The 11,419-nt window shown below is 56.2% G+C and overlaps 1 protein-coding gene across 1 annotated transcript; it reads right to left on the reverse strand.

Annotated features, from left to right (window-relative positions):
* Positions 1-2,027: 2,027 nt before the first annotated feature.
* Positions 2,028-3,169, reverse strand: S1PR2 (sphingosine-1-phosphate receptor 2; the record flags this gene model as incomplete). Its single annotated transcript, XM_082837103.1, has 1 exon — positions 2,028-3,169. The coding sequence occupies one exon, from the start codon at positions 3,167-3,169 to the stop codon at positions 2,111-2,113; it is 1,059 nt and encodes a 352-aa protein (XP_082693229.1). The 3' UTR covers positions 2,028-2,110.
* Between the last annotated feature and the right edge of the window lie 8,250 nt (positions 3,170-11,419).

Genomic DNA, 11,419 nt, shown 5'->3' on the forward strand with positions numbered 1-11,419 from the left:
TAGGGACCCACCTTTCAGCTGCATCCCAGCTGGGCATATCCTGGATCCTGCTGTTGCTGGTGGAGGCTGGCAGCCCACACTCCTCACTCCTTCCATGGCAAAGAGGGGTTTGAGGATCTTTTCTCTCACCCAGTGGTGGAGCTGGCAGGATCTAGAGTCAGCCCGCCTGAGTTCAAATCCAGACAGGCACTGGCCCAACCGGCTGTGTGACCCTGAGCAGCTCACTTAACTTCTCTGAACCCACATCTCCATAAAAGCAGTTTATAGTAACTCCAGCCTCCTGGGGATTCTGTCTTCCTGCCTGGAAAGTGCTTGAGGAGGGTGGGCCATTCCTTTCGGGAACACTGTGCTTTAGAGCGGTATCTGGGCCTTTGTCTCCCAAGACCATCTCTCTAGCTCCCCAGGAGGGATGTGTACTGGGGATGAAGAAGCAGGGGGGCCCCCACCGCCTGCCAGGCTCTCTCTTTGAAGGATAGCATGGAGGTCCTGGGCCTAATTAATCACTGGGAGGGGCCAGATAACTGCCCTAGGGAGAAAGTCAGTGTTGACCCTGTTTTCTCAGAAGCCACTGCAATCCTGTCTCTGGCTGGGCCAGGGCTGGGGGCACTGAGGAAAGGCTGGCAAAGGATGAATTGTCTGAGCAGTAGCCACCCTCCCCTGTCCCATCCACCCCCAGCCACAGGATGCTAATGGGGGAACTGCCACCTTAAGCCTAAAAAGACAACAACCACCAGAAAGAGACATTGAACCGTTTATTGGCCTGGGCCTGGGTCTCAGGCACGAGGGGCATCCGGGGAGCTGTATGAGGGGAGACAAGCCCCCGACTGGCTCCTAGCCCCCCCAGAGATCCCCTCTCCCAGCCTTTGCAGTCATGAGAAATCATTTTGAGGCGTGAAGTTTCCTTCCCCCAGGTGAGCTGCACCCCAGCTCTCAAGTGGGGATGTAAGCAAGGAATTACAAAGGAGTCTGTGCGGGGACCAGATCCCTCTTTGGTAGCTTCAACACAGACGTGGGGAGACAAAATAGCATCGATTCTGGGGAAACAGGGTGAGCAGAAGGGATCACAGACATCACACACACACACACACACACACAGACACTGACAGGCACACATAAATATACATTTGTACCGTAATGTCCCTTCCATCTGTCCACAGAATTTAACAAAGTCCTTCTGAAGCGGGCAACAGGAGGGCATCCCACAATTGTCCTCGGCACCCCTACCCCCATGCTCCATTCAAGACAACCTGAAAGGAGGCACAGCGGGCTCAAGGCTGCCCTGCCTTATGAGATCTGGTACCTCGGCTGGGTCTGGAGGTGAGAGAGTTCGGGGGTGGTTGTTTTTTGGGGGTCTGGGGCCCTGTACCAACAGCTCCCCTAGAACTTTCTCCAATTCCACCCTGCCCCACTGGGAGGCCCAGAGCCCTCTTCAGGCCCCCAGACCGGTTTTTCCAGCCCTGGGTGATTCCTCTGTGCCCCGAATAGTGCAATTGGCCAATGAGGTCTGAGAATGGGGGTTAGTTCCCCACCGCCACGTGCTTTCCTGGCATCTCACTCACAAGAGTCAGAAGAAAGGGAAGAAGTTGCCAAAGCGGCAGCTGGTGAAATTTGGGGAAGCTGTGGATTTGAGCCTGGGAACTGTTAGCCAGGGCCGCCCAGAACGGTCAGGGAGGAGGTCTCCAGCCCCTCAGGACAGTGGTTCTAGGGAAGTGGAACCACAAGAGAAGGTGGCAAGGGGGCTAAATTCAGAGAGGGAAGTCAGGCACAGGGCGGAAGCTCAGACTGCCCCTGCGCTGTGCTCCTCTCGAGCACCTGCCTGCTGTCACCTGGGCTCTTTCCAGGTCTGCCCCCCGCCCGGCCCTCCCCACGATCCAGTTCTGAAGAGGTCACTCCAGCCACCTCGCTGGCCTCCAGGACCCGGCTGCAGTTGTGCCATCCAACTGGTCAGTGCCTCGGTCAGCCAGCCCAGGTGTGAAATATCGTCAGCATCACCCAGGTCTGTGGAATGGGGGCATCTTGCTTGGCAGCCCCATGTCTCTGTCCCAGGGCACCCGGTGCCTCTCCACGGAGCCCTCTGCTGTGGTGGCCTGGTTGTCAGCCCACTTGCCCCTCAGACCATCGTGTTGCCCTCCAGATACGTGGGTGATGTGGGCATATGTGTGCCCCTCTCCAGGGAGCTGGAGCTGCGGAGAGGCAGGAGGCGGTGGCCCGGGGTCCCGTCCCGCCCCCCTTGCACCCCTGCTGCCCGCCGCCAGCACTGCAGCGGCCGTAATACCTCCCGCCTCAGGTCCCGGCTGCGCCATGTGTAGATGACAGGGTTAAGCAGTGAGTTGAGGGTGGCAAAGGCAAAGAAGTAATGGGCCTGGTAGAGGACAGGGCAGGCCCGGACAGGACAGGCATAGTCCAGGAGGAGGATGCTAAAGGCGGGCAGCCAGCAGAAGATGAAGACGCCCAGCACGATGGTGACCGTCTTGAGCAGGGCCAGTGTCTGCGGGCCAGCCACATCGGCCTGGCTGGAGCGGACCACACAGTAGATGCGGATGTACAGGGCTACGATGGCTGACAAGATGACCGAGAAGATGGTCACCACGCAGAGGACGTAGGGCTTGGCGTAGAGCGGCAGGACGGTGGAGCAGGCCTCCAGGTGGCCCAGGCAGTTCCAGCCAAGGATGGGCAGGCCGCCGAGAACCAGCGAGATGAGCCACGAGGCCGCGATGAGCAGCAGCATGCGGCAGCTCTTGTCGCTGCCGTAGAGCTTGACCTTGGCGATGGCCACGTGCCGCTCGATGGCGATGGCCAGGAGGCTGAAGACAGAGGCGGAGAGCGTGATGAAAGCGGAGCCCTCACGGGCGAACCACTGCACGGGTGTCAGCCCCAGTGTGACAGAGCCCGAGAGCAAAGTATTGGCTATGAAGGCCACGCCCGCCAGCAGGTCTGAGGCAGCCAGGTTGCCCAGGAACAGGTACATGGCCGAGTGGAACTTGCTGTTGCGGGCGACCGCGATGAGCACCAGCAGGTTTTCCACCACGATGGCGCAACAGAGGATGACGATGAGGGCTGAGGCCACCTGGCGGGAGGGCGTCTCCGTCGTGTCCAGATTCTCCTTGGTGTAATTATAGTGTTCCTTGACCTTGCTGGGGCTTAGGTACTCTGAGTACACGTTGCCCATGGTGGGGCTTAGTAGCCGGCTGGGGCCATGGGGCTGTCAGAGCTGCAGAGAGAAAAGATAGACAGACGGGTCAGTGCCGTGGCTGCTGCCTGGGCTGACTCTGGACGGCTATGGTTCAAGTCCCAACTCTGTCACGTGAAGTCAGAATTATCATCATCTCTGCTTTACAAATGGGACACCGGAGAGCTCAATTCACTTTCCCAAAGCCTCAAAGCTAGTCAGTGGCCAGAGCCTCAGAGACGCACTCCAAAGCCTCTCTAACCTCTAGGCTACAGTGTCCTTCAGAGGAACAGAAGCTCCCCCAAAGGGCATGAAAGACACAAAATGGACTTCCGGAAGCCTTACCCACCTACCCGGAGAGGGAGTCGTAGCCAGGACCTGGAGGGATTGTCTCATTTCTTGAAAACACTGGAGCCTCAGGCCTCATGCCGCCTGCCAACCTGGGTCAGTGAGATGCTCTCGCTGATAGCACCATCCACCCACTGCCCTGGATTTCAGGCTGGGTCTAAGCCTAGAGGCCATACGTGTTCCCCAGATAAGGTCTTGGGGAGACACCTGAGGTTTGAGCATCACAGAGGTCACGTCATTTTCAAGGACTCAGACCCTGCAGGCAATCCAAGGTTCAACCCCGCTCCACCTCTGACACGCTGTGGGATATTGTGCCAAGTCACTCAACACTTGACCTCTAAGCCTCAATGGCCTCATCTGTGCAGTGGGGAGAAGAAAGCCCACTTCAGAGGGGTGATGGGAAAATCCCGTTGAACGATACACGAGGCACCCCTAGCATACAGCAGGCACTCAATAACTATTAGCTAATATTATTAGCTTCCCTCTTCCTGCCACACCCACAGCTAGGGACTAGGTGCTCTCCTCCCAATCTTTTGGTAAGGGATGTTGAGTGAGCCAACCAGGCAAGATTCCCAACAGCCTGATCTCATCAGCACCATCTAGCCCTGCCCTGGGACAGAGGGTCCTAGCATGGTGGGCAGGGCGCTGGCACCCCCCTCCCCAGCCAAGATGAAATCCAGATGTGAGGCCCTTGGAACAAACAGGGTTGAGTCCCGGCTCCTCAGTCACATCCGGTGCAGGGAGGCTGGGAGGGGGTGATGGGATGGGGGAGCCACAGGAGACCCGTCTGGGAGGTCCTGGCTGGGAGGATGGGGCAGCTGTGCGAAGCCATGTGAGTGGTGAGGGGGCGTGAAGCCCTGGGGGGAGGGGGGAACGGTATTCGCTTTCATGAAAGCCTGAGTCACCCCTCTCTCAAGGAAAACTGAGCCGTGGGGGGAAGGGGCGGGAAGATGCTCGTGGGCAGAGAGGGTGAGAGGCCGACTTCATGGCCTCCCCCCAGCTTGGTAGTTAGGGGGCGGGGTCTCAGAGGAGCTGGTGCAGTGACTGCCTTTCACGAGGGGCACAGGGGAGCCAGGAGGAAGCTCCAGACCAGCCTTTAGTTCAATGCGGGGGGGCCGTGGGAAGAGACCTCCCCAGGTCCCTGGAAACACGCCTAGCAAGGACCACGTGCACGCCAGGAGTGCCAGGAGCACCGTTCCAGAAAAGGCTGGTTAGGCCGGTTCCCAGTGAGCCTGGGAGTGATGAGGGGCTTCCGGGGTCGTCCAGCCATCTCAGTCCCGGACACCCCCTCAGAGGGGGTGCCCTGGCTCCTGGCCCGACAGAGACAGCTGCTCCCCCTGGGCGAAGGGACATCCGTCCTAGTTTGGGAACAGAGAAGGGCTTGTGCACATCCCCAGGGACTGTCGCCCCGCCCAGATCGCCACACAGAGGCTCCTTGTTCCCCTGCCGGACAAGCCCCGGTCGCCCCGATGCCCTCTGCCCATTGCAGCCGGCTTGGCCCAGGTCTGGGCCTTACCAGACCGGCCGTCGGGCCAGAAACAGCCCGCGCCCTGATTGGCTCATTTTCAATTCCAGGGCATTGAGCAATTCGCCTATTGGCCTGAGCTTTCCATCCTCGACATTCGATTGGCCCAGTTGGGGGCGCTCTATGGCTAGCACTACTGATCTGGTCCTTTACAGGCGGTTGGAGCTCACTTCTTTCCAGGACATTATTAAGACTGTGTGGATGTCCCTGGGGAGAGTTTGAACCACGGCCTGACCGCTGGGTCACCCCGACCAGACGCCCCCAGGCTGCCCTGGCCTACTGCCCCTCCTGGGGATCATAATTGAGAATCAAGGACCCATCGCAGGTCTGGGAAGCACACTTGCTGGTGGGCTAGAAGCCCAGGGTGTGTCCCAAGGCCGCCCCCTCCGCCGCCGCTCAGACCCCTCTCTTGTCTGGCAGCCAAGAGAAAGATTTATGGCCGCTTCCTAGGGAAATAAGAAATGGTTTCAGGACTTCCCTGGTGGCGCAGTGGTTAGGAATCCGCCTGCCAATGCAGGGGACACAGGTTTGAGCCTTGGTCCAGGAAGATCCCACATGCCGTGGAGCGACTAAGCCCGTGCGCCACAACTACTGAGCCTGCGCTCTAGAACCCGCGAGCCACAACTACTGAGCCCGTGTGCCACAACTACTGAAGCCCGTGTGCCTAGAGCCTGTGCTCCCCAACAAGAGAAGCCACCGCAATGAGAAGCCTGCGCACCTCAACGAAGAGTAGCCCCGCTCTCCGCAACTAGAGAAAGCCCGCGCGCAGCAACAAAGACCCAACGCAGCCAAAAATTAAATAAATAAATAAATTTATTAAAAAAAAAAGAAAGAAATGGTTTCAGCCCTCGTACCCCAGGGACTGACCAAAATGTCTGTCTTCTTCCCTGAGGGGAAGATCCTCACTTTGGGCAGCCTCAGGAGGGGTGGTTCATTAGAGAAGGGGAATCTGAGGCCCACAGTGCCTCCGTCTTCTCCACTAGGACCTTGCTTAAGGCAGGTTCATGCTTCCCAGAAAGAGGAAGCAGGGTCTGGAGGTTGGGGCTGGCACAGTCACCCCCAGGCCTTTCCTGCTTCCCCTCCCTGTGTCAGGCTCCCAGGCCTGGCTAACACAGGGCCTGACTCCCTCCCAGAAGACGTCCCTGGGCTCAGCACTGGGGAATGGCCGGGCCTGAAATGGAGCAAGGGGGACAAGTGACAGGGTTTGGAGGGAAGGCAAGCGAGACAGACCAAGACTGTTCAGGGGGAGATTAGGAGAGTAGAAGGCAAGAGGAAGCCTCAGTGGCTTCCAGGAGACCCTCCCCCAAGTTCCATGGAGGCAGACCCTGTGGTTACTGTTCCCCTGGGCACTCACTGGTCCCATGCCCCATGCCCTAGGGCAGCCCCCTAGGCTTGGTTTCCCCTCAGTTGCCCTCTACACTGCCAGTCTCCATGCAGGGGGAGCTTTTAAATTTATAGCTCCAATATGTCACTCCTCAGCTCCAGATTCTTCCATGGCTCCCCACTACCTAAAATGGCCTGGCCCCTGCCACCTCGCCTCCTCCCACTCTCCCCCAGGGCCAGTCCACTGCAACCACACCGGCCTCTGACGTGTCAGCCCCGTTCTCACCTCAGAGCTTTTGCCTCTGCTCTTTCTCCACCTGACATGGCCTTCCCACAAAGCCCATCTTTCAGGTTTCTGTTTGGCGGCCTCCTCTAACCACCAGGCTATCCTAGCCGCCTTCCCTAGGCCCTTTCTACCTCAGCATCTTTTTATTATATTCACAGCACTTGCCAATTTCAGCAATAACGATTGTATTTCTTGTTTTCTGTCTGTTTCCAGGGTAGAATGTGTATCAGAGGACAGCAACTAAGTCTGTTTTCACTCCCTGGAATGATGCCTGGCATACAGAAAGCGCTCAGAAAACATGTAGGATGGATGGATGGATGGATGGATGGATGGATGGGTGGGTGGATGACCAAACGAACGAGGCCCCAGTGGGCCCCCGAGGGCGGAGGCTCCTAAACTCAGCCCAGGCCCAAACAACAGCAAGGGAGGCTGGAGACGCCCCTGGTCCGCTGGGAGGCCGCCCCCACCAGGCGAAGCCCAGCTGGGCGTCTCCGTGGAGACGGCGCCACGACCCGACCCCGCCCTCGGGCTGCAGTCTCAGCCTCCTTATCTGGCGGTGGAATGCACGGTATCCACACTCGCTGCCTCTAGGGCCGCGCCTCCTCTCTCCCGCGACAGCCACACGCGGGTGACCCACACATCTCCAAGTGGGGGTGGGGGGCTCCTCTGCGTCCAGCCAGGGGCCCAGCCTCGATATTCCCAGAGGACTGGGGAGAGGTGGGGACAGATCCCAGCAGCAGCTGCACCGCGAATGCCGCACGCGTGTCGCACCACGCGGGGGACCGTGGGCTCAGCGCGTGGCGCCCGGAGCGTCCGATTAGGGCACAGTCGGGAGAGGGGATGGAAATCCCCGGGTGAGTCAACTCGTGCCAGAGGAGTGGGCGAGGTTCCCACGCTTGGCTGGGCCCGGAACCACGCGGGGTCCGCGCCACGGGTGCCTTCACCCACGCCCCATCCCCGGGTCCCAGGGGAAAGAAGAGACGCCGGAGCCACGCAGTCAGGTTCAGTTTCCTTCCAGAACAAAGCCACGACCCCGCGGGGGGACTGGAAGAGCCGAACAACTCGGGGAAACTGAGGCAGAGGACCAGATGTGGAGGAGGTGGGCAACTGCCTTCCTCTGGGGCCCCGCCCCTTGGCCTGGAGGTACTGCGGCGCGCGGCACCTTTCGCCTTCGCCCAGCCGGAGTCAGCAAAGAGGGGAGTCCTCCCCTCCCCCATACACACTCCCCAAACCCCCGGTCCGGGGGCACGCCATCCAGCCTCCCAGTCTCCGGCCGAAAGCGCTCGGATTCCGCCTTCTCCTCGGGGCCAACTTCCTGCCGCTGGAGAAGGCGGGAGCTCAGTCTGGGGGTTCGCGGCTGAGGCAGTGGGGCCTCTTGGGGTCGTGGAGAGGGCGCACGATGACCACTCTCTCGGTGCAGCAGGAGCACGGGCGGCGCGTGCGCGCCCGCGACGCCCCCGACCCCTGGCCGGCGCCCCTAGCTCCGATCCCGCGACCTCCGGGGACCAGGGCCCGCCCTTTCTGCTTCCCCCTCGCCACGCACGCTCACCTGGCTAGGCCGACCCGGGTCCTTGCCCTGGCCGGAGGGGCTTTGGCGTCTGCGTCCCCGGGACGGCCGCGGCTAGGGCTGGGACTGCCCGCCGGGCTCCTCTGCGTCCCGGGGCTGGGGACCGGGGACGTAGGGGGACCGGGAGAGGCGCCGCCTCGGCCCCCACTTGCCCCGCCCTGTCTCCGCCTCCTTTCCGGCGGCAGCAGCAATGAATTCCAGATGTGGCCTGCCCAGCTGGGCGCGCGCGAGGGCGGGCGGGGAGGAGGCGGGCGGGGAGGAGGCGCGCGGGGTCCCTTTGTCCGCACCCCCACCTCCAGCCCTGCCCCTCCCAGCCCCCACCCGTGAGAAGCGGTCGGCGCATGACGTCACGCAGCCCCGTGCTGTCCAGTCGCTCCTGGCCAGGTGACCTCAACCTGAAACGACTGTCTTGGATTGCAGATGTACTCTTGGCCCACCCCTGGGAGCCTGGAATTGGAGGAGCACATGGAATCCCCTTTATTTACTCAGCGAGAAGCCACGAAGCACCTACTAAGTGTCAACACAACAAATAGGCATTAAGTGTCCACTGTGTATTCATCCAACAAATAAGCAAGTTCCTACTATGTGCCAGGCCCTGCCTCAAAGAATGGATTGGTTTTTGCCTTGATAAGGCCCCAGAATTCAGGCGCTGGCCCCTCTGCCCTAGAAGACTGGGAGCACCCAGAAGCTTCCACTGCCTCTGTCAGTCGATTGCTCTCGCTGTGGTTGACCAGCAGGCCCAGGCTGAGTCCTGCCTTTCAAGTTTTGAGGCCCAATCTTCTATCCACCACTTTTTTTTTTTTTTTTGCCGTGGCACGAGGGATCTTAGTTCCCCGACTGGGATGGAAACCGTGCCCCCTGCAATGGAAGCGTGGAGTCTTAACCACTGGACCACCAGGGAAGTCCTATCCAGTTCTTTAGTTTCCCTCTTTTCCTCATTCAGCTTTTCCTGGGCATATCTGGGTGCCTGGCTGCAGAGATGAAGCACACCTTCATTTACTGACGCGTGTGTGTGAAATCAGTGACTAGACAACACGCCCCTCACTCCTTCAACAAATGTTTTTGGTGTACCTGCTGGGCACAGCGGTGAACAGAACAGGAAAAAAAGCCCTTGCCTTCGTGGAACTTATGTTCCGGAGGTACTATTTGTGAAGATGAATACATAATCTGCTTATATGTTTACTTACTTATATGTTTACTTACCACATACCGTAAGCACCTGCTATGTGCCAGATACCATACTAAAAGGCTGGAGATAGATCAGGAAACAAAACAGATAAAACTCCCTGTTCCGATGGAGTTGATGTTCTATTGTATGTGCTCAGAATATCCAGAATATTGCAAGAAGAAACTGATAAATTTCCTGGGCGAGGAACTGAAAGATAGGGGACAGGGGACAGGAGGGAGGTAGCTTTCACTCTGTGAACGCTTTTGTACCTTTTGACTTTTGTAACATGTGCCCTATTCCAACAATAAATTAAATTGAAAGGTAGACTGCTTGATACCCAGACAGTGCAAGAAAAAGGAGGGAGAGGGTATTATCTATCTTCTCTATCTTTTTTTTTTTTTTGCGGCACCACGTGGCTTGTGGGATCTTAGTTCCCCAACCAGGGATTGAACCTGGGCCCTCAGCAGTGAAAGCGTGGAGTCCTAACCACTGGACCACCAGGGAATTCCCTATATGTATATGATACTTCAGTGAAGAGTGTTGAAAAGCAAAATGACAAAAAAGTGTATCTGCACTGCCATGTTCATTGCAGCATTATTCACAATAGCCAAGGTATGGAACCTAAGTGTCTGTCAACAGATAAATGGATGAAGATGTGAGATATATATATAGATATAGATATAGATAGATAGATAGATATAGATATATACACATACACACACACACAATGAAATATTATTCAGCCATGAGAAAGGAAGTCCTGTCATTTTCAACAACATGGATGAAACTTGAGGGCCTTATGCTAAGTGAAAAGAGCCAGACAGAGAAAAACAAATACCACATGGTATCACTTTTATGTGGAATTAAAAAAGAAAAAGTCAAACTTACAGAAACAGAGAGTAGGAAAAGTGGTTGCTGGGGCTGTGGTGGGTGGGGAAATAGGGAGAGATTAGTAAAAGGGTGCAAACTTTCAGTTATAATAAGGTCTGGGGATCTAATTTACAGCATGGTGGCTACAGTTGGTAATACTGTATCAAACAATTGCAACTTCTGAGAGAGTAGAACTTAAATGCGCTCACATCCACAATAAAAAGATAAATATGTGAGGTAAAGGATGTGTTCATTAACTAGATGGGGGGGACTCCTTTCACAACGTATACATATATCCAATCACCTGGATGTACACTTTAAATATCTTACAATTTTACATGTCAGGGATACCTCAGAAAAGCTGAAAATTTACCAAAAAATTGTGGATGCTTAAATCCCAGACAATGCAACCCATTTAAAAAAAAGGGAGAAGTTCAGCACACTCTTCTGTATGCATATTGCACTCCATAAGCAGTGTTGAACTGCAAAACTTTGAAAAAGGAAATTAAAGTTGATCTGTTTATGCCGATTAAAAAGTAAAATTGGAGTAGTCTTGATATGAAACTGTGTTCAACATGTGAAGATGAAAAAAGCGCAATGTAAACCAGTTGCTTGCTTGCCTGCCTGCATTTCTGGGTATATTTATAAGGGCTGTATAAATACACACACATTTGCCTGTGGACCTACAGGCCATCTCCAGGAGAAGGGCACAAGACACCGTCACAGCGGTTACCCCCAGGGAGGGGGACGGGGAGGGTGGCAGGGGAACAGGTGAGAGGCGACCAGACTTTTCATGGTGTACCCTGGGGGTGGGGGGGGGACTGTTTGGAATTTTTAGCTCATATTACCAATTCAAAAAATTTACAAAGACATGAAAAATCAAATCGAAGGTAACAAATCACCAGACTTCTAATGTAAAATTGTTCCTGTAATAATAATAATAACAAATAGTATCAATAAGATAAATAAACAATAACATTGCTAATAAACATCTACGCTATTATTCAACGTGTCGCTATGAAATAAATTTATATTAAGAGTAAACATATTGGGGGCTTCCCTGGTGGCGCAGTGGTTGAGAGTCCGCCTGCCGATTCAGGGGACACGGGTTCATGCCCCGCTTCGGGCAGATCCCACATGCCGCAGAGCGGCTGTGCCCGTGA

The sequence above is a fragment of the Leucopleurus acutus genome (genome assembly GCF_964270905.1).
Source record: "Leucopleurus acutus genome assembly, chromosome: 3".
Lineage (NCBI taxonomy): Eukaryota > Metazoa > Chordata > Mammalia > Artiodactyla > Delphinidae > Leucopleurus > Leucopleurus acutus.